The following is a 23,393-nucleotide window of genomic DNA, read 5'->3' as shown; positions in this document are numbered from 1 at the left end:
GCACATATTCGCAACACGGTAAATTCACTGCATATTCAGGGCCGCGAGCATGTAGCGTCCTGTCGCTAATCAATCGCGCTAGCGGCGCATTGCACAAACGGGTTGGGTGGAGCGCCGAGTCACCGTACTGGAGAAAACCAGTAATCTTTTAAACATCGTGTTATCCGACAATAACTTCTGTTCATTTCTTACCAGATTTAAATTATAATCAAGAACATTTAACTAGAGTTTGACTCTTGATTGCTGCTCTGGGTAACGGCGTAGTTACTGGCTTGCCGAACTGATGGCACACTCTTCAGAATAGTTCCCAGCATGGCACTCTATGAAGTCTTCGTTAGCGGTTCATCCTTCACGTACATCTTTGACAGAATTGCCGAAACTAGCATCGATTACAGCAATGGTAAACCCCTTCTCGACGGCGAACGATAAAATCGTGAGAAGCACTTTACCAACCTAGACAAAAATGTGAACTACCACACTACTAATTGTTACATTGGACAAATAACCTACTGGCATAAAACGCAGCATCAGGTTTGCCGCCTCTTATGTGCAACACATGCAACATTCACTTCAACGCATCCTTGCTGCACTCTCACCACATCGACAAAAGATTGGAAGAGCTTTCTGCTATTGAGGCTAATAACATGAGTGTTGAAATGTAGACATTAAGACACGATTTTACAATTTTGAATGCACAGTGCAAGAACCATATACAAGTATCGGTGAGTGAGCTCTAAGTATGAGCGTCCGGGAATTACAAATTTCACTGCTTGAACGAAAGTACCTAGAAGCTTCATTGCTTTGCACTGTTATTGCGTACGCAATTCCACTATCACATATGCCGGTGTGGTCACTGTACGCGCTTAATGAAAAATGTACCTGTCAAGCAAAAGAGTCTTCTTATAATTTCCTCTATATACCTCATAGAAGGCACACGCTTTCTTGTAGCATTTTATGTAGCAGCCCATGGCCATAGCCGCCCTCCGATGGGGGCACTTTTGATAAAACTGCGCATTCGTGCGGCAGGCTCAACCTCCCAAAGCAACCTACCAAAGCAGGGACACTGTAGCAGGGCACGGCCGGAATCGAGCCGCCTCCGCTACTCGAGCCCGGCCGCGAGCAGGGACGTGTGCCTTTCCAACGCACCGAGAGAGGGCGCCACACGTTTCATGAAAAGCTGATGATGCATGATCAATAGTGAAATAGCGCAGGAAGACTTTTACGCCATTGAAATGTAAAATACCTTATACTTCCTTAAAGGTAGGACATTACCCTACGTGAACCGGCTAGAGCTTGTCGATATATTTTAAAATAGGGCTGTAGTGAGCGATAAATTGAAGTGGGGTATTTTTCAGGACCTCGCCATAGGCTCCATGCTGTCATAGATCATTGCTCATGGCAAACGCAATATGTAAGCTTCATCGATGAAACTCGACTAAATGAAACTTTAAGATGCATTTAACATCTAGGCGAGAGACCTAATTTCTAACTTTTATGCGCGACGAAATATCAATTTTTATTTTTCGTCGCCATTGAGTTACGCGCCGCCGCGCCGCCGGCTGTCGCGAGATGGCGCGACCGGGTTTTCGAGGCGCATGGTCCAGAATCCTGGTGATGCAGTATTTCCAGGCATCCCCAGCAGGGAATCCCATTCATGGCGCCGATGTCCCGCTCCGTCGGCAGAGGGAGGTTTTTACGACTCGCAATGAATACCTACACGGAAATAACTTCTGCGTTACTGTCTCATTTTTGATTTTGTCATGGCAGGGGCTGGCGCGGACGCCGAGCCCCACTACCAAAAATTACGTGTCCCATCTGCCCCAGTTAGGGGTAGTGGCGCGCTTCAGCCAACCGAAGTGCAATGGAAGGCCTCGGCACGGGGCCCCGACCTTCATGATCGCCGGTGACCCGACACCAGGTAAGTATGCTGGCGAAAGCACATGTGAAGGCATGCCATGCTAGGCGTCCCACCATCATGCGTCAGTGAAGGTAGCGCTTGTTGTGCCATTTCTTACACCAAGCTAAAAATCCCTCCGCCGAAAAGCCTGCTACTGAACATAATGCAGCCACACGCACAAATATGTAATTCAAGGTTTGGTGAATCAATCTAATATAAAGTCAGTTGTCATAAATAATTCGCAAGGAACCGCAGGGGTGGAATGCGCAAAGGGGATGCATTCATGTGCTGTGGCGCATTGCGTGATGATCTGCTGTCTTGTGAAATACGAGCCCACCCGCTGCGGTGGTTCAGTAGGCTACCGAGGACGGTTGCTGCGCATGAGCTAGCAGGATCGCACCCTGGTGGTGGTGGTAGTGGTTTTTTATTAAAAATAGTAAAAAGGAAAGAAAATACGGGGCCGCCTAGCGGAGCAGGAAGGGCCCGGGCGCCCCTCCAGCTGCACTCGTTGTTTGTGTCTCAAGAGCGAGCCGTCCAGATCAATGACTGCTGCTCTCGAGGGCGTTGGCAGCGGGCCAGCAGCGCAACCTAGCAACCACAGCAGCCATGGCTAGCTTGCCACCTAGTTAGCTATTCACCAGTAATGGCGAAAGAACCGTCGTTGATCAAGAGAAAACAGGGACGTGGCGCGCAGCCGGTGCTCCCTTTCCTTCCTCCTTTCTTCCTCTCTTCTTACGAGCCACTCGTTCTCTCATTGCACACCACAGTGCTCGCGAAGCCCCGTCGACTCTCGCTGTAACCTTGTGTCGGTGGGGGCAAGTCCGAGGTCCTGCCACAGCTGGACAATGCTCATGATCACATTTTCGGTACTTCCGTTTGCTCTCTACTTCACCCACCCCGACCGACTGATCTCCTTGTGCCCTCTCGGCATATGCCTGCTTCGACAGGATTCACAGCTGGTCGATTTTGTTGTGTTGTAGTTAGAGGCTGCTACAAGGCAAAAGTGGGACGAGGCAGGAAACGGAGCGTGCAATGCTTCACTCGTGTTTGTTTGTTTGTTTCTTTGTTTTACACCTTCCTTCACGCGAAGGCTACGCTAATGGGGTGCGAACGTCGCGAATTTGGCGTCGGTAGAAGTGTGTGACAATAACAAAAGTAAACGAGCAGACACTTGTCGACACCAACTGCGGAGAAAATGCCGAAAAGGTGACTATATAGGCTTTGCAGAACTTGGTAACGCGTTTTGTGTCCATCTTTGAACCATGGCCAGGATTCTGGTTCATCCGCTCCTAGTTCACAACGCCGCCACCACGGGCCGCATGAAGTTGAGCTCCTCCTCCTTCTCTTAAATTCTTCCTCCCGGTTTGAGAGAGAGACGTTAGTAAGCTTCGCCCATTGTCCGCTTTGTGTGTCCTCCCCTCAAGCCAAGCTAATCGGGAGGGGGCACCCTTCGCGTTTCTGTTTTTTTTTTCCACCCAGCGTGTTCGAAACGGGCTGACTGTGCGGCTCCCTTAGTCTGTTCCTTTACTGCGGTGCAAGAAAAGAAAGAAGTCGGGTTGGGGTTGAAGCGGTGTACAATCCCTGTCTTTGTCCGACTTTGAGGGGCCATTTGTCAAAAACTACTGGCGGTATATATGCACATCACACAAGATATGGCTAAACGTTCCAGAATTGTGCCAAGGCCCAGCTATCACTCAGTAGCCCTGTCTACATAAACCCGATAGAGTCGAGTAGAGTTAGCTTGTCGGGTAAAAAACCAGTTGCCGGGTTCATGTAGACGCTGTCGGGTCGTGTAAAATAAGCGGCAGAGCGAGTCGAGTTAACTCGCCTGCAGGGGGTAGGTTAACTCGCCTGACCCGCCTTTTCAAAAACCATGTATACGCAGTCGGGTCAGGGAGTCGGGTAACGGGGAACTCTGGGAAAGATTTCGGTCATGTGACCAGTCGACCAAAATGGCAGCCGCCGTCGGTCCCCGCGCTGTTTCCACCCGAGCTTCTTGGACCGACCGGGAAGTAGAATGTTTTTTAGCGCTGATCAGTGAGAAAAAAGTGAGCGAGGCGCTGGACAGCAGACGGCAGCGCAATCAAGATGTTTTCAAAGATCTGCAGGCCGAAATGGCCAATCTCGGCTACCACTGGACGTGGCAGCAGTTGCGGAACTGCTGGAAGAATTTGAAGAAGCGATTCACGGCCGTGAGTATAAACATTCCCTCAGCCGAATTTCGACCCCCATACGGAATGATACGACGTTGCAGCACAATTCTGTCTTGTGTGACAGGAACGGTTGGAGCAAGAGAGAAGTGGAGCTGCACCGTCGGCTTGGAAGTGGTATGACCACATGAGCGCGCTTCTCAGCCACAGGCCGATGGTGCAGGCTCGCGAGTACGGCGTGGACTCGCAAGATGTCCCACCAGACTACGGCGACAACTCGCAGCTAGGCAAGTATACACCCAAATGTGTTTTCACGCTCGTTTACTTTTATGTGATGTAGCATGTCAGCAGCGCCGAAGTCGGCGACTCGGTGCTGCGTTGTTTTGGTGAGCGCTGATTTGAATGCCGCAACGTAGAGCGGTTAACGCAGTTTCAATCAGCTTTCGCATTTCTAATAGCGTGATCATTTACAACCCCCTGGAAAGCGGCAGCGCTAAGGAACAAGGACGAAAGAGAGACACGAGAACACACGACAAGCGCTGATCTCGTCTCTCTCTTTCGAACTAGTTGCTTCGCGCTGTCGCTGTCCATGATGATTCACCAACTAGCCCGCAACAAGATATTAGCCCTACATTAAATGCTATGTAAACAAAAAAAAAATCGATTCCATAAAACGTATAATCGTAAGGACAAATGCGGCACTGCTGATAACGAGTGCACACAGGTACTCTTGAGCGAGACACACAAAAATTCTTGTTTCCAGTAAAGAGCCTCAATAAGCTGACAACTGAATTTGTTCCTTGACAAATCCACTGGGCATGCAGCGGGGCTGACTTAATTTTTTTTATCACGCAATCATGTAACTGTGCAGATGTATTTGACAAATAACCAAGGTGCCCTGCACATGTCCCTAACATGAAATGCTCTTTGCTCCTAGTGCACGTTTTCATTGACTGCAGTACGCACCAACAGCTTTGAAAATGCAGTGGCTTAAAATTTGTGTGCCTCAGCACAGTTCCCCTTAAAAGCGAACTCTTAAGAGCACATTTTCTTTGGCATAGATTATTATTGTGCTTTCATGAGACATGGTTAATCTCATCCAAATTTCACTGCACTGACATAGTACACGGGCCTCTAGCATTTCGCCTCCATTGAAATGCATTTGCCGCGGCAGGAATCAAACCCACGTCTTTGGGCTCAGCAGCCCAGCACCATGAGCACTGAGCCACCACGGTGGCGTTATATACTGATGAGGTATAGACAGTGTTGAAAGGCTGATATCTCCAAAAGGAAAGTTCAACACTTCTTGCTAGTGTTTGCCTGCGGGGCTGAAACTTGGAAGCTAACAAAAACTAAAAAATAATGAAGGGCTGTACAATGAGTTAAGGAAAAAACAATAAGTGTAATGTAAAAAGGACACAAGAACATTGTGTATGAGAGAACATGAATTAATGCTATCTCAGTTCATTAAGAGCAGGAAATAGACATGGGGGAAACATGCAATATATAGCATGGTGTCTTTGAGTGACTGTCAAGGCAAGGCACAAGTAGTTAAAGTTAGTAGAGAGTCTGTTGCAGTAACGAAGCAAGGAAGTTTGCTGGTAACAGGGTAGGCATGCTAGTTGCAAAGAAGAGGTGATTGGAGATAGAGGGCCTATGTTGTGCAGTGGGATGGGATGGCATCTTACAATCTTTGGACTGCAAGATGTGCGATTTCAGCGCTTTTGGCTATAGGAGCAGTGATTTTTTTTTCTGTTTTGCAGATATCAGCGATGCTGACACCAGGACCGAGGAGGACGACGCTGATATCCTTCAGGAACAAAGTGAACGTAAGCTTGGGCAATTTTTAAGCACTAGATGGCATTTAATAGCTCGGCTGCAGAACAAAATTGGTTCCCTGGGCCCATGTTCACACTTCGATTTCTCGTGGTATTGATCCTTTGAGGTGCTCAACAATTGGCTGAGGCAGCGGAAGCGGATGTGCTGCTCAGCTGCACTGCAAAGTGTCGTCGGACCAGCCTTGAAAATAGTGAGGTATACGTGATTATATTTCCAGGCATTGTTTGAGTGGGATGGTGTGGATTCCATTGGCGCAGAGTTTTGTTTCCAAGGTTACTGCATTTTGTTTTTTATATAAACAGTTTACTGTGGCACCGTTCAGGCTTTTTACCCGCAGATGCAGACGATGCAAGTGCTGCAACTGCTTCCGCTGCTTCAACCAATCAAAGAATGCTTGCGAGTCTCTCGAGAGGTCAGAATTAGAATATTTGCCCTGCTTTATGCTTCCTGCATACTTCCTGCGTACCATTTTGATTCAGTAGTTTTGCATCTCTATGTGTAGCTGAAGATAGAAAAAGACAGCCTCATTTCTTTTCTTGTTTATCCAATAATTGTTCAAATATAACAAGAAATGACATCTTGAGTTTTTCGAGATGAAGACAAAAACATATTTGCTTCAATTGTTTAACAGAACCAACATGCACCGAAACTTGAATCTATAGCTACTAGCCATGTAGCCAATACGAAAGCAAATTTTACTCTGCCTGTCATTTTTCTGCTGAGCTTCCCTTTTGATCTGTTCTGCATCTCTCCTCCGTTAAGTACTTTCTACTACGGTCCACCTCACACAGCTACGCCATGATGTTGTGTCCCGGTGATGCACGAAATACCTTGGGGTGTCACCGGGTGTATCAAAGGGTATCAATTTGGGCTATGCTCCCATGACTGAATGTTAGTGCTGCGTCTAAGATGGTAGTTCGGATGTGTGGCTGGTAAGGAAGGCATTCTTTGGTGCACATTCCCAAACTGCATGGTTAAATAACTCGTAAGTATTTTTGCATCTCCTGTAGAAACACTATTCTAGAAGCTTTGGTTGTGCATTGCGCTACTTGCTGGGGAGCAGGCTTTGTGGTGTGAAGAACTGATTTGAGCGAGTACCTATGCAGGAAAGGCTTGTTCATCATCTGGCTCTTGTCAGCGCAGCAGGTGCCTCAGTCTTTTGAACACAGCATTTGACAGACACTGCTGTTGATAGCCAACATGTGGAAATACCTGCGCAAAACAGCCTTACGCATAATTTCTATGTGCCCACTAAAAAGCAAAAGAAATGTTTAAATACATCCATACAAAAGCGAGGTCTTACGCTTCACGTGAGGCAAGAATAGCGCAGAATAAAAGTGTCAGCACTGAATAAAACATGCATAGTGCCTTGCTTGCATTGCCTGGAGGCTGTCAATGGATCAACTGTGTTTATGAAATTTCCAGTGTTTTTTTTTGGCATTTTTTCCATTGCAGAAATGTGAGCAAATGGAAGCTTCAAAGAAAATGGCTTTGAAAAAAAAAAGGCTGTCCTGGCTCTATTAAAGGGCAGAAAAGCATGCGAGACGCTGAATAATATTCATGAAAGTTTTGGAATTTGATATTAGTAAAAAACCAAAAATCAATTTTTTTTTTCTTGCACTTTAGTCTTTCCTGCATCCTGGAAGAACATGAGGTGGTTCATATTAATCCAGGGCTCTCCAGTATGGCACATCTCATGGCCCATTTGTTGCTTTCGAATGTTAAACCCAAATACCGTACCATTCCACACATACTATGTTCTCTCCCTGTAAGGGGCAATGCTAAGCTGCTCTAAATGATGCAAGTGCCTGCCAAATGCCCTCCATTCCATTTGTATTCTCCTGGCTATTTCACTGTCATGGTCCAACTCTACGGTCATTACTTGCCTAAGATAGATGTATTCTCTTACAGTATACAATACCTTGCTGCCTATCTTTAACTGTTTGTCCCTTGCCAAATTACTGGACGTGACTTCAGTTTCCTTCTTATTAAATTTTAGCTCTACCATTCTGCTTGAATATTGAGGCCCTGAGTCATGCACTGGGACTCCTTCTGAGTTACGTCGCTGGACAACATGAGCAAATCTGAGGTTCCTAGGATTTCCTCCATTAATTTTTATCCCAAGCTCATCCCAGTCCAATCCTTTGACTCTTGTAAACATGCAGTGTACAGCATCAAAGAGCTTATGTCGCCTTACTCTACACCCTTTCCAATGAGCATTTTGGTACATTACTCTACCCCCCAGATCTTGTTGTTCAATTTCCTCACACCCATTCTTTCTTTTTCTGGTGGAGAATTGTGGCGGTACAAGGATTTGAACCATGGGTCTCCTGCACGCGAGGCGGATGCTCTACCTCTGCGCCAGCGCAGCATCCACTGAACTGGCCACTATAGTGGCCACTGTACTGCACCCTGAATGCCTAGTGGCATTGCTGGTGCTCATCTGTATGCAGCAGTAATGAGAGAACAAGAGTAGCACACGAATTTTTTAAAAGAAAAAGTCATTCAAACACTGCACAAAGCTCTTATACCTATGCTATTAGGAAGTGTTGTCAATGTAAAGTGATGCAACTTGCTATCTTTAAGTGTGGTTGTTTGCAGAATCCTGATGTGTTGTATTGCCAGGAATATTTAGGTAGTGCAAACTTAAATACATATGTGACCAGTGTTTCGACAAAAAAAACTTTCTTTTTATAGTGAAAGGAGCAGTGTGCATGTGATAAGCATTGCTGAGGTGGTCAGAATTTATGCATACTATGGCATTTTCCCATTCTGGTAATTTTAATGTTTTCATCTAAAGTGTGTGTAAACTTTGTACCACAAGGTCTCGTGGACTAAGTTTCACTTGCACAAGGTTAAGGGTGAGTATGTGCCTGCAGTGTTTCACTTTTTTTGACCTCTAATTGAAAATTGTCTCTCGGTTTATTGAACATGCCTAAAGCTGTTACCTCACTTTGTAAACATGGACATTGCTATGTATCACACAGAAATGTTACTAGTGAAAGGGGGACATCACGACACAGGACGTAGTCTCAAATTCCAGGTCTAGTACCTTGCCACAGCATCTTTCCTCTCTTTCGGAGTCATAGCATTCTAGAATGTGTTTTCCAAAAAAAAAAAAACAAATTGCCTTGGCAAGCACTGGCAGCAGGAGTCTGAAGTTATTGCTGCATCCAAAGAGTGTTATATACTAGAATGATAGTCATGACGCATAAAATCAGAACTGTCTTCAGTTTCCAACCTGCATGGACTCAGAACACTGGTTCCTCTAGCAAAGAAAAAGTAAACAATGTGCAAAGAAGTGAGCACCCTGGTATACGTAGTATGTGTGCTGTTCAAGAACATGAGGCAGTGTTTATCTGTTCAATAAAGGGGTCAGCTGGCAGGATGCTATAAATGTAATGGGTGCTTGTCACATTTGAGTATGGCTATGTTTTAGGATATGCATATACACAGAGGTAAAGCTGTGAGCAGTTTTCAGAAACTTTTTAGGATTCGCGCTGCGCGCAAAAAGAATGTCGGTGATGCATGGAAAACCCGCGGAAAGGACGCGTTCACAAGCAGAAGTACACAGGGCAAAGTTGCCCTGTGTACTTCTGCTTGTGAACGCATCCTTTCCTCTGGTTTTCCACGTATCGTGCAGCAACCGGCCCAACAAGCTACGCTTCTTCAATAGAATGTCCGTGACAAGTGCTAGTACCCATTCTTTTTTTTTTTTACACCAGCAACAGTGTCCTGTGTGGAAGCTTACCTGTAGCACTATTTCATTTAAGCTCCGTGTAGTTTTCATGCAAGAATTGATTGCTTCAGCCACAGCACGTATAAAAAGTTAAAAGTTCAAACCTGTTTTTAGCAGACCTGCCTTTTTTTGCTCTGCAATTCCTAATTTTTCAGCAAAGTGTGAATAGTCCACGAAGGAAAGTTGTGACCATTTGCATGTGTTTTCCTTCTTTTTTTAGCAAGCACCTCAAGCAGATCACCGCCACAGAAACGACGCCGCATGGGAGAGGCGAAATTGGAAAAGGTGCTCTTAAATGTGCAGCGTAAAAATGAAGAATTTTGGACGAAGCAATCAGAGATACAATTTCAGCAACAAAAACAACTGCTTGCAGATGAGAACAAGCACATGCAGGAGCTCCTGCAAGGTGTTTCCACCACCTTTCTGCAGGGCACACAAACTTTTATGGGGCAGTTTTTTTCTCAACAGGCAGCATTGGTGGCATCCCTACAACACATGCCCAGCTTCCCACAATTTATGGGACCACCAAACATGAACTTACAACACCAATTTCCACCACCGCCGCCAGCCACCAACACACCACCAACACCTAAACACTGAGCTGAACTACACCCGTGACATTGCCACCATTTTTAAGTTTCATTTAATCACTTCCAGAGTAAAAAATAGCGACTGATGCCTCCTTAACGTGCAGCAGCCTCGGAAACATTAAAGGGACACTGAGGACAAATCCATCCAATCATTGTTTTTGATACAAATTATGGTTTATGGGGGTTTAACGTCCCAAAGCGACTCAGGCTATGAGGGATGCTCTAGTGAAGGTCTCAGGAAATTTCGACCACCTGGGGTTCTTTAACGTGTACTGACATCGCACAGTACACGGGCCTCTAGAATTTTGCCTCTATCGAAATTTGACCGCCGCGGCCGGCATCGAACCCGCGTCTTTTGGGTCAGCGGCTGAGCGCCATAACCACGGAGCCATCGCGGCGGCTGATTCCTTGCCTCTTTCTGGCTGTATTGGCATTTCTCTAACACCAAAAGATGCATTTGTAGCAGAGAAAATTGGATTTTAAAAATTTGCCAGTAGTCAATTCAAATTCGTGACATTTGTACTTTCTGCCACCGGGCTGCCATCGTGTGCAAGTGAATGGTGGTGTAGCTTAGCTTCTGGGATCCGCGCCCAAAAATCTGTGTTGATACATGCATTCCACTTCCGAAATAGGCCGCTGACGGCAATGCCTGTTTTTCTTTTCCAGCTTACAGAAAGCTCCAATTTTGGTGTTAATGGTCTCTTTGTAGTTTGAGCACGGTACAGTTACAATACAGGCCAGCTTCTATTTGTCCTCAGTGTCCCGTTAATCTACCCTAATACCTTCTAGGTAACTGGAATCGCCTGCCCCATGAAATTGTTGAGTGCCGTTCCGAGTCTATGTTCCGCGCGTTGCTGTCGGATGTATGAGTGCGCAGTTGGCTTTCTTTTGGCTTTTTTAATCACGCGGTCTACGTTCTTGTTGGTCCAGCATCATTTGGTCAGTTAGCTTTTTTTTCGTCATGTCTTTTTGTTGTTTCATATTTCATTCATTTTGTACTTGCTGTGTCATGCCTTGTTGTATTGCTTTTTTTTTCTTCCTCTTTTTTTTCTGGCCTATTCTTCTGTTATGTATCCTCATCCCCCCTGCAATAATGCCTTCGGGCGCTGCAGGTATTTCCAATAAATAAGGATGTGCAATATTATCGCAAACAGTATAAGTGCAATATTAGATTCCTGACAAGTCAAAAGTGTGCAGTAAGTAAATGTACTCTTTTTGTTTTTAATAATATGCTCCTATCTTCATTATTATTATTATCTACCGAGGCAGTGGTATATCTTGCGTCCTTGTTCAGTTTCATTTTGTGTGATGTGTTTGTCAGTTCCTAATTTGTTTACAAGATAATGGCAATGTTTTTTTCAGATATATATATTAAGAGTATTAATGAAGCTTGCTTTTTGTTGGTTTCGTTTAATGAACTATATTAATGCGTGCTTTCTTTTAGTACTTGCCAAAGGTCATTTATTTTCCTTCACCAGACAGGTACAAACTGTGTGATCTGTTTCTCAGTTCCTAATTTGATTTTAAGATATTTTTGGTAATCTTGTTTCAAATGTGATAACCTTCAGTTTTAATGATGCCAGCTTTTTGTTGGAGACTTTTAATGAACTATATTTCTGCATGTTTTCTTGTATTGCTTGCCGAAGTCATTTATTTTGCTTGACTGGAGAGGTACAAACTATGTGATATGTTTCCCAGTCCCTAATTTAATTTTAAGATTCTTGATAATCTTGTTTCAGATGTGTTAATCTCGAATTTCAATGACATCTGCTTTTTGCTGGTGTCTTGTAATGAACTATATTAATGCGTGCTTTCTTTTAGTACTTGCCAAAGGTCATTTGTTTTCCTTCGCCAGAAAGGTACAAACTGTGTGATCTGTTTCTCAGTTCCTAATTTGATTTTAAGATATTTTTGGTAATCTTGTTTCAAATGTGATAACCTTCAGTTTTAATGATGCCAGCTTTTTGTTGGAGTCTTTTAATGAACTATATTTCTGCATGTTTTCTTGTATTACTTGCCGAAGTCATTTATTTTGCTTGACTGGAGAGGTACAAACTATGTGATATGTTTCCCAGTTCCTAATTTAATTTAAGATTTTTGATAATCTTGTTTCAGATGTGTGTTAGTCTCGAATTTTAATGACATCTGCTTTTTGCTGGTGTCTTTTAATGAACTATATTAATGCGTGCTTTCTTTTAGTACTTGCCAAAGGTCATTTGTTTTCCTTCACCAAAAAGGTACAATCTGTGTTTCTCAGTTCCTAATTTGATTTTAAGATTTTTGATAACCTTGTTTCAGATATGTGATAATCTCGAATATTAGTGACATCTGATTTTTGTTGCTGTCTTTTAATAAACTGTATTTATGCATGCTTTCTTTTTATTACTTGCCAAAGAGTGACATTTATTTTGCTTCACCGGAGAGGTACAAACAGTGGTGTGTTTATCTGATGTGAAAACAATAGCGATCACATTAATAATCAGGGGTCCTCCTGACACTTTGACTTCTGCACCCTTTTGTGTTGTTCGAAAACACATTTATATTTCTTGTATGTGGTTTCTGAGACAAATAAAAAAGAAGATCTACATTCCAAACACGGCTGTATAATGTATTTATTTATCACATTACCCAAAGTGCCTGTTTGGCAGTACAGTGGAGGGAGAGAGTTACAACATAATCATACAATATAGTGGCAGGGAAAAAATTCTCACGGAAAATACATTGCAACATAATTTGATACAAACACAAGCATAGAATTACAGCAATGCGGCAAACAATTCATTAGATTTTGTTGAAATGACTTCCTGGGGCAACTTATTCTATTTATTTATTGTTTTTGGAACGAATGACATTTTTAGTTAATCAGTAGGGCATTTAACTTCTTTTACTTTGAAAGTGTGGTCCTTTTTGCAGACATATAGTCTGGTGGAAATAATGGTCACGGTCAGTACCTGTTTTAGAATGGTATATAGTTCGGAAGAATTTCTGCCTAAGTACATATCTGCGTCCCTGCAGTGAAACCCATCCGAAAGACTTCTGCGTTGCTGACACACTGAAATTTTTGCTGTAAGTATTTAAAACAATGTGGACAGCCAGGATTTGGGCCTTCTGTAATTTATCAATATTTTTAGTTTCAGGGCCCCATACTGTGCACGCATACGCATACTGTGCACGTATAGGCCTTATGTTAGTTGTGTATAGCAGTTCTTTACTTTGTAAAGGAAAACGCTTGGAATTCCTGCATAAGAAAGTCAAAATTCGACCTGCTTTTGCAGTTATTTAATTGATGTGCCTATGCCAACACAGATCACTACTTAAATACCCACTGAGATATTTGTATTCGGTGACGGACAACAAATTCAGGTGACCTTTTCTTAGTAAAACACCTATAGAGACTTTTCCGGAGATTAATAGTGACGCCCCATTTATCATACCATTTAGAAATTCTGTCAAGGTCGCATTGCAAAGCATCACGTTCAGCAGGAACAGAAACAGTTCGGTACAAAACAGTCATCTGCGAACAGCCCTAATGTAGACGATATACCAGCGAAAATGTCATTTATAAAAATTACAAATAAAAGTGGTCCCAGAACTGACCCTTGTGGTACAGTCGCAAGTAAAAAATATTAGCACAAATCACTGCCGATCAGAATTTGTATATCTCGCCATGCGGCGCTGTGGTTTGCAGACCCTGCCTATCGGGCCGTTTCCATATTTTCAGCATGGGGGGGGGGGGGGGGGGACGGCAGGAAGTAAGCTTTATGAAGCGTGCCATTGCCCGAGCGTCGAAGTGCCGACCCTACGTGACTGTGCATGCGGCATTTATTTTGGCTCAGTTATCATGGGCAAAGATGGATTCTTTTTTATTACTGTTTTTTTATGTCCGTGATGGTTTGTCAAAAGGAACTCGCTCGGGATGATAGAGCTACTTTTAGCCAGTATTACACAAGCAAGAAAAACAGAGAGTTTATTTTTCTGATGCAACTAATTCACACAGGTCACTTTGTTGGGAAAGTGTAGTAACATTATTAACAGGAGCACTATCCTATCAATTCAGGGAAAGAAGGGAGGAGGACAGCCAGTTCGCTGTCGTGATGCGTGAGCAAACACGTCGTTGCACTAATGGCGTGCGTAGGCCCCACCGACCGTCACAACGCTTTGAAGGCGCTCAGGGAAGGAGTCAAACAGGCTGCTTGCAAGGTCAGGAAGAGCCTGGAGCCTGCTCCATTCCTCTTGAACCGCCGCCCAAATGATATCTGGTGATGATTTGTGCATCTGCCTTACAGCTAGTCGCTTTTTCATTAATCCCCATATATTTTCAATTATATTCAAATCTGCTCCTTTTGGAGGCCATGGCAACTCCTGGATGCAGAGCTGTTCAAGCAGTTACCAAACGCAGCACGGCTGAGGCTGCTTGCAAAAATAACTGCCAAACAAGCAAAAAAAAACAACTATCCTATTCTTCACCCGTTGCCTGTGGGAGCAAGGCTGCGCTAAACAAAAGAGAAGGCGAGACAGAAAAATAAATTTTGCTGGGCCGTGACAGTCCGCTGAACCTCCCTAATACTGCAGAATGGGAACGGCCCGGCACTCTCGTTATCAGCCTCTTTGTCATCCGCAGCGCCACGCATTGTCATTCCGGCGCTCAGGTGTTCCGTCATGTGTGCTAATGTCTTTTACTCGTGACTGTACTCCTGAGGTTACAGCAACATCGTCCGATATTTCACCACTAACCACCGCCCTAAGTTTTCTTAAATGAGGGTACACTTTGCTCCATGCTACTACTTTACTGCTAATGTTATACAATGATAATTTTTCTAGTAATGAAGTATGTGGTACAACATCAAACGCTTTCATAAAATCGAGAAACATGCACTCAACAGAAACTGCTTTATCTAAAGAACTAGCTATATCATGGGCAAGTTCAGTTAAGTGTGTGACACATGAAAACACTACAAAACCCACGTTGGTTATTATTTATGAGGGAAAACTTAAGATGGTGTACAATGTAAAAAATACATGCTCCAAAACCTTGAAAACTGCACTTGTGAGGGATACTGGGAGATAATTTGAAGCTAGATTACATGGCCCTGATTTATGAATCGGCACAACATACGCCATTTTCCAATTATTGGGCAAATCACTGTCTTCAAGTGATTTTGAACATCACTCGGTTAATGCATGCATAGTAGGGCTGTTCAAGATACGAGTGAAAAAAAAAAAGGCTGGCAGTTATAGTATGTCTACACTAACTGCAAAATGCAATAATACTTTGGTTTCAAGTAGGTGATGCATGGTACAAAAGCAAAACTGTTTTCAGTACTAAAGATGACAGAGTAGCTGCCGCAGTGGCCCAGTGGTTATGGCGCTCGGCTGGTGACCCGAAAGACGCGGGTTTGATCCCGGCCGTGGCGGTCGAATTTCGGTGGAGGTGAAATTCGAGAGGCCCGTGCACTGTGTGATGTCAGTGCACGTTACAGAACACCAGGTGGTCGAAATTTCCGCAGCCCGTCACTACGGCGTCCCTTATAGCCTGAGTCGCTTTGGGATGTTAAACTCCAAAAACCAATCCAAACCAAAAGATGACAGAGAACACATTAACTCAGGACAGACGTGAACTGCGAAGTGAAGAGTATTGCCGAGCCAAGCTCTCTGTGACAACCACACATTGCCAGATACAATCCACAACATAAGGAACTAGGCAGTACACAGGATTCCACATGATATATCAGAAGCAACATGTGGCACACACAGTCGCATATATTATGAGGACTATCATAATAGTCTGTCTGAAGCAGAGAACATTTCAAGCCCATTCAGTCAACAGACACTGTAGTTCAGTTGTCACCAAAACCAGGAAAGCAGTCATTATTGTACAGCCAAATAAAATAATCCCAAGACTGCTGAGATATTGAAAGCATTAATAATTTTTCAGGCTACTAAAAACAAATACCTTTTGCCTGAGTATTGCTTGTTGTGGTGCTCTTCACATAAGTGGCTGTGCAAAATGGACGTGCTTGATATAATGTGTGGGATCTTCTTTGCTGCCTACTTCCACAAGATGCAAGTTGTGTGTGGTAAATGCCGTGAAAAGTTGCTTGACAACAAAATTCTAGTGACACCTCATGCCTATCCTGTGCTACTGTGCTCATCGTTCCGGTCTTCTGTGCTAACAATTTTCTGCTCAATGCAATTTAGTGTTCGAACCCGACCGCGGCAGCTGCATTTCGATGAAGGCGAAACGTTAAGGCGCGCATGTGCTGTGCAATGTCAGTGCAGGTTAAAGATCCCCAGGTGGTGAAATTATTCCGGAGCCCTCTACTCTCTTGCTTCCTTTCTTCTTTTACTCCCTCCTTTATCCCTTCCCTTATGCACAGTTCAGGTGGTCCACCGATATATGAGACAGATACTGTGCCATTTCGTTTCCCCTAAAACCAATTTTCATTTTCATTTTAGCGGAAGCTACTTGTGCGAATCGGGAAGTTATGGGCTAAATAATTGCTCAGGCAGTCCCTTACATCTGACTGTTGGGTGCCTGCATAAGGCCTGCTGACGGGCTGCGGAAAGTCTTCCGATTCAGTAGATGAAACAATGGCACCCCAGGAGTCCTCATAGGTTTCTGAATGCTGCTCACAAAAGTTGTGTAGCACGCATGCTGTGAGGGCAACAGTGGGCACAAACTTATAATTTATGTCTGTGCGCTTAAGTAAAACGCGCCAATGCCCCTTCAACCTGCCAAATGCCTGTTCTACAACATTCCTCCCAGTGCTGTGGTACACATTGAAGGACTCAGCTTCTTTCGATAGCCTCCCTGTGTAGCCTTTCAAGATCCAGGGCAGTGGGGGATACGCAGGGTCAGCGAGAAGCATGAAGGGAAGAAGCTTCCCCTCAAAGAGCTGGCTGCCCTTTGGCAACAGTTGGTCGCTGTTCTTGTAGAGTTTCGACATCTTAAATGCTGTTGAGTCATGCGCACTGCCTGGTGCAAGGCATGAAATGCTGCGAAACCTGAATGCAGAAAAAATGGGATGCACGTCAAGACAAAGAAGCTTTTGAAGGCTATCATTTACACCATCTATTAGGTGCTAAAGCACTGGTGCAAAATAAAAGCAATAAGTTTGTATTTGAATTGCACTAAAGGGAAGCAAAACTAGTCAGCAAAAAAATGTCAAAAAGGAAATAGAAGTAATTACAAAATATCTTGAAAAAGCAAAAACAAATTGCAGACCACCCTGAATTGCATTCTAAAAACTTTGTGGCATCACTGCCACGAAATGTGCCACTGGACACATCCACAGGAGCTGTGTTGAGCTCGTTTCTGCCATCTTTATATATTTTTTTGCTATAGCTATGATCCTAATTTCAAATTATCCATGTGTTGCATTCATATAGCTTGTTTTTATTTAGGTGCCAAAAAGTTAGTACAGGTTTAAAAGAAATAGTTCACAAGCAAACTGTACAACACCACTAGATTGCTCAGTGGGAAGTGTGCTGAAAGTCTGCAGTGAGATTTTAAAGGCAAATAGATTACTTATGGATGTCCCACAGTTTAAATGGAACAAGATACATGCACTACAGTACCAACAAATGGATGCCATGTTAGTCAATCATGATAAGCATATCTTGGGAGAGGTCCTAGCACACAAGAATGTCAAGTTTGAAAATTCGTCATGCCTGTCCTTGCACACAAGCACAACAAAATAATTATCTGGCTTCGAATTTCAGAGTACTTAGTGTGAAACACTTCATCAGCATGCTTCATTACTGTTTTCCGTAAGTTTCAGTTGTTGCTGTTGCATACAAACAGCAAAGCTTAGTTCCAATAACGAATAAACAAATATACTCACAGTCCACGGTCGTCCACGACTGCCTGCATGTTGTAGGATGCCCACATTTTGCGATTAATAAAGTCTCTGTACCCTTTTCTTGGTGCAGTGATAGGAATATGAGTGCCATCAATGGCACCACATATCTGTGGGATGTGGCACTTCTCAGAGAACCTCCTGCCAATCAATGTGGCCTCTTCAGTTGATGGCAGGTAGATAAATTTGTTTGAAAGGTGCCTTTTTACGGTAATGCAGAAAAGGTACAAAAATTTCTGCACAGTGCTTTTGTGAATTCCGAACTGATTTGCAACTACTCGGTACTCACAACAGCTCGCCAGTTTGTACAGTGCAATTGCAATTCTTTTGTCAACTGGCACTGGCTCTCGAACGTAATTACATTCTGGTGACATAAATGGAGCAAGGGCAGCAACCAATTCACAGAAATTTGCCCGTGACATTCTGAAGTTTTCTTTCCATTCACCATCGTCAAAGTTGGAGCAAACAATATTGTCCCACCAATCACTACTTCTGTTCTTCATCCACATGCGCCGCTTTGGTGGTGGTGCCAGGGATTCCAGTCCTGCAAGATACCTGGTGTTATCAATTTGACACGCACTTTTTTTTTCACTACCTTTTTATGAATATGCACAAACTGCAGGCTAGTGCGTGGATATCACAGTCCTAAAAACGAGTGTCACAAAAGATGCCATGGTGCTACATAAGGTATTGGAAAGCATGAACTCTGGTGCTTGATTTTTAGTATTTCCAATTCGCTTGCTGCTGGCTTTTAGTGCAGTTATTAAAAATAATCATTGAAAATACAAGATTGCATATTTCTTTAGGTTACTCCATCGTTATGAGGTTAATGAACTTATGCAGCACTTACCAAAATCCTGCTACGTTATATAATTAGTTTTACCACATGTGCTTGCATCCTGCTACCCTATGAAAACCAAGAAGCAATTTATGAAAACCTCGCGATTGATGAAGCGTTATAAAGTAACGATGTTTAATATTACGTAATGCGATCATTTGCAGCCGCGTCACCATGCTGTTCAGCACTACACCAAACACAGGAGAACGTATTCCCGTAACAGCGCAGTGCATGTTTGGTAACGAGCTGTACCCCCTTTGTAAAAGCAACGGAGCAACGGGGCTAGCTTTTCAGCCCCCTTACGGCACTCCTACTGAGTGAAAAGTCCCGAAAGGTGAGTACAGGGGTTCTCCTGACCTTACACAGAATTAGAGCTTAAGGTCTGCCATAAGTGTCATGCTACTCGGCTAATATGCAAAACGCGTTGATCGGTTAGTTTTGGAAAAGGCGGCACTTCCGCACTCCATTTTTCGTCTCACACTCCACCGTTAAAACTCATGCAGCCTACTGTATTCGAGATATGTATCTTGCGACTTTAGGAATACCAAATCATCCGCTATATTAGTTTCTGCACTCCAGGATTAGCGAGGACAGGCGTAGAAGAATAGATACTAACCATACATGACGGCGACTTCGTGGACGGACCAACCGGCGGTGAGCGGTGTTCGGCTGTTTGATATACTCCGTATACGTTGACAACGAGCCCGGTAATGAATCACCGCGGCAGAGAGAAGCATATTATGAAAGCTTATCCATGACATCAAAAGGGTCATGAAATAAAGCTGATGGAGAGTGAGCATCATAATCAAAACAGCAGACGACATGGCCATTGCGAACGCGCGGGAACCCGCGGGCCAAAAACAGGAACCGGAAACTTGCACGATAACTGCGAACCTCGACGCTAGGCGCCGCTGCGATACTTACGCGCTTGAACAGAGTTCATGTAGACACCAATCGAGGCGAGTCAGAGGCGGGTCACCTAACCCGACGCTGACTCTACCCGGTCCTGTCGGGTTCATGTAGACAGGGCTAGTGAGTCCAGAGCATAATGCGTGGAATAGAATTTTTTTAGCGCTGCACCCAACTTCTCCCCGTGGGACGGTCTGTGTCTTCATGGTAAATGGTGTTTTGCTGTACAGAAATCTGATGACTGGTGACAGAACAGAACTAGCGGCCGTATAAGCATCAGTAAGAACCTTGTGTTGCGCATTTGTTTACACGTCAGTGTTTTTATTTTTTCGAAAGAGGTTGCAGTTATGGGCTCCGTGCGCTGGTATTATGGAGCCAGCAGCGACCACATTACCCAGCGCCGCCTCGTGGCACTCGCCGCGTTAACCAGACGCTCAGTCACGGCCGGTCTCTCGAAGGGAGAGCGCGCGCGCCCCCCTCGAGACTGGCCGTGGTGGCCCTGCGCCTTCCTCCATGCCCAATGCGTTAGCGCCAGCCCGGCCGCATAGCAGACGCGCACTGACCGCGATGCCATTCTAAGTCAACGCCTTCTTCTCTGCGGATTTCAATGCATTGAAAGCCTTGACGCCACTACTGCTGCATTTCGTTTTTGGGCTGATCACCGATTCCGAGCAACCATGATTGTGTTGCAGTCCCGACGGCACTGCAATATCTGGCAGCGCAGTTGAGCTTATTGAGATTAATTAAGCACCTTTAAAGTTTGAGAAACAAGGCTCTGACCCAAATAATGAAATCAGCTATATAATTTACATCCACTGTGACATCGACTATGTGAATGGTCGGCTAGAAATGCGAAAAACGCAAACTTACTACACATAAATATCAGATGATAGTGCTCTACATCCTGCACGATTGACCCTGCTTTACTTCATATATTCCCTCAGAGGAGCATAGCTCTAAGCATACAAAAAGACGATGGGTTTCTTGGTAAGTATCTTCCACGGTTAGAGCAGTTTCATTTCAGGAATTTCATGAAGGCACCAATTACATGAATTGTTTTGGTCGTATTTCTCTTTTGGTAAATACTTAACTATAGAAAGGCCGCCGCGGTGGCTCGGCGGTTATGGTGCTCAGCTGCTGACCCAAATGACTCGTGTTCGATCCTGGTTGCGGCGGTCGCATTTCGGTGAAGGCAAAATTCTAGAGGCCCGCGTACTGCGCGATGTCAGTGCACGTTAAAGAACTCCAAGTAGTTGCAATTATCTAGAACCTCCTACTATGGCGCCCCTTATAGTCTTCGTTGCATTGGGACGATAAACCTAATTAAAATCAAAAGATTAATTCCCGAAATTAAGGGTTTAGTGATGTTGTGAAATCCAAGAAATATATAGAGAAATTTGAACCACTCTATTTTTCTTTTTATTCGTCTAGAACAGGATTTGAGATCTCATAAATGCAACAAATAAAGATACAAAATTTTAAACCACTGAAGGAAATAAAATGATGCAAATAAATACACAAAAGCTTAGGTGAAACAATGTGAAAAACGACATAAGCACCCTCAAAAGTACGACGTCGCTCCCACTGCATACACACACGCACGAAAAAAAAACTAGAAACAAAATTGACACGCTGAACCACAGATGAGCATAACAAACGAAGACTTAAACTTCAGATGCTAGCTCCAAGAACTTCACCGTAGGCCATTTCCTGTGACTGACTGAACGCATTCCTTCACTCTACATAAAGACATAAAGCAGCTCCTACCAATGATGTCACGTTCGAAACACCCCAGTCAATGTAAATCATTTCCCAGTTCACTCCCATGAATTTAATTCCACAGTGCACTCATTTCCAGCATACCCTCTGTGCATGAGCGAGCATGCACGATGTCCAAGAAAAGCGTTTAAATATATTCGGTACTTTGACTGCAGTGTTTTTATAGCTGTTATGACATTGAGTAAACACAGCAGTAAGTAGAGCACCCATAATTATCCAAATTTGTTCTCGCCTTCGGACGAAACACCTCACCGCTCGCCTCGCTCACTGCAAACTGAACCAGAGAGCTGCGTTGGCTGCGTCCGCCTTTCGCCCCCGCTGTTAACCAGGTGGCGCCACTCGCGCGCGCCAAACTGCAGCGCACGGAGCCCATAACCTGACTCACCATAATTGTCAAGTTTTTTCGCAACGGGGAAAAAATTACGGACAACAATTAAGTCTACTGACGAGCTGTGAAGGAGAAAGCTTGCAGCGTGGTGTTCGGCTGCGGCGATGGCGTGCTGCTCTAATGCAATGGCCAGCCAAGCTGATCAGTTCACGCCGCCCGAATGGAAGTTGATGAAGGCGACGATACCCAAACCCAGCTCGAGCCCCTGTGCTTCCTTTTTTCGACTTGAGTTGAGTTGTCGACAGAAGGACGAAAGGAAAAGCACGGGCTTGCTTACTGGCTCAATGCGGAGCCACGCCCAGCTGCCTGCGTGCTGATAGTAGGAGGTGAAAGATGGGAGTAAAGAGACAGAAGAAAAGCGCGCGCAATAGCCCGTAGGCCACGGGCCAATCCCGGAGGCAGTGTAATACCGGGCTGACCTGTGCCAGAGTGCGTTACGCCAAGCACTCCGCCATACTTTCAAAAATATGCGTAACACCCAAGCCTCAAGGGCCCATATGAGATATTAAGCCAGGTATGTGAATGGCATCCCCCTTCGAAAGCGGACCGGGGATTGAGCCACACCCGAATACTCGATCCTGTGCTTCCTTGCTATCGCTCCCCTTTATATTTCTCCTCGATATCATTTCCCTTTCTCCTCCGCCGGCTGCAGCTCGGGTGGTTAAGATATTAGATAGCAATTGCCACGGCCGGCAACATTATTTTTCTTCACTTTTGATGCGAAAGCTTCACTATGCTACCTCGTAACGATTTCGCGGTGCTTACGGTTTTGACCTTCAAGTGGGACAGAGGTCAGTCCTCTCACGGCGTGGTTCGAGCGTCCACCGATATATGTGAGACAGTTACTGCGCCATTTCCTTTCCTCAAAACCAATTTTAGAAACTAACCCTGAAAGTAAAAATTGAATATTGGTTTTTTGAGAAAGGAAATGGCGCAGTATCTGTCTCATATCGGCTGACACCTGAACCGCGCCGTAAAGGGAAAATGGAGGGAGTGAAAAAAAAGAAGAAAAAGGTGCCGTAGTGGAGGGTTCTGGAATAATTTAGACCACCTGGGGATGTTTAGCGTGCACTGACATCGCGCCCTATCCACTGAGCCAATGCGGCGGGTTCCCTTCGTGGGTGCGGAACCCACTTCGGAAAGTATTTTATTTACGAAACTTAATTTTTCTTTTTCTGATTAGGTCACGTGGCTTTTCCAAACCTCTGGGGAGGACAACGCCTGATTTTCCTCCTTATGAGCTGCTATGCTTTCGCAAAAATGAAAATATGCTGCCTTCTACTTACAAACGGCGCTGATCATTTTACCTAGGCTGCTTGCACACAACATGTGTTTCCTGCATTTATACACAAGTATGGTGACAGGTTGCTCAGCGTACAAATTATTGAATAATACCATTTAAACG

At 44.4% G+C, this 23,393-nt stretch overlaps 1 protein-coding gene and 1 non-coding gene across 2 annotated transcripts; one reads left to right on the top strand and one right to left on the bottom strand.

Annotated features, from left to right (window-relative positions):
- Positions 1-1,764: 1,764 nt before the first annotated feature.
- On the bottom strand, positions 1,765-1,926 carry LOC144116792 (U1 spliceosomal RNA). The gene has a single exon (XR_013311963.1). It is a non-coding gene; the product is annotated as a U1 spliceosomal RNA (small nuclear RNA).
- A 1,869-nt stretch (positions 1,927-3,795) lies between these two features.
- Positions 3,796-12,597, top strand: LOC144112838 (uncharacterized). Its single transcript, XM_077645651.1, has 4 exons — positions 3,796-4,089; positions 4,175-4,334; positions 5,811-5,876; positions 9,846-12,597. The coding sequence occupies exons 1-4, from the start codon at positions 3,850-3,852 to the stop codon at positions 10,223-10,225; spliced, it is 846 nt and encodes a 281-aa protein (XP_077501777.1). The 5' UTR covers positions 3,796-3,849; the 3' UTR covers positions 10,226-12,597.
- Positions 12,598-23,393: the final 10,796 nt, after the last annotated feature.

Source organism: Amblyomma americanum, chromosome 1 (assembly GCF_052857255.1).
Source record: "Amblyomma americanum isolate KBUSLIRL-KWMA chromosome 1, ASM5285725v1, whole genome shotgun sequence".
In the NCBI taxonomy this organism is placed as follows: Eukaryota; Metazoa; Arthropoda; class Arachnida; order Ixodida; family Ixodidae; genus Amblyomma; species Amblyomma americanum.
The sequence above is the reverse complement of the archived record's forward strand: the minus strand, read 5'-3'. Positions and strand labels throughout refer to the sequence as shown.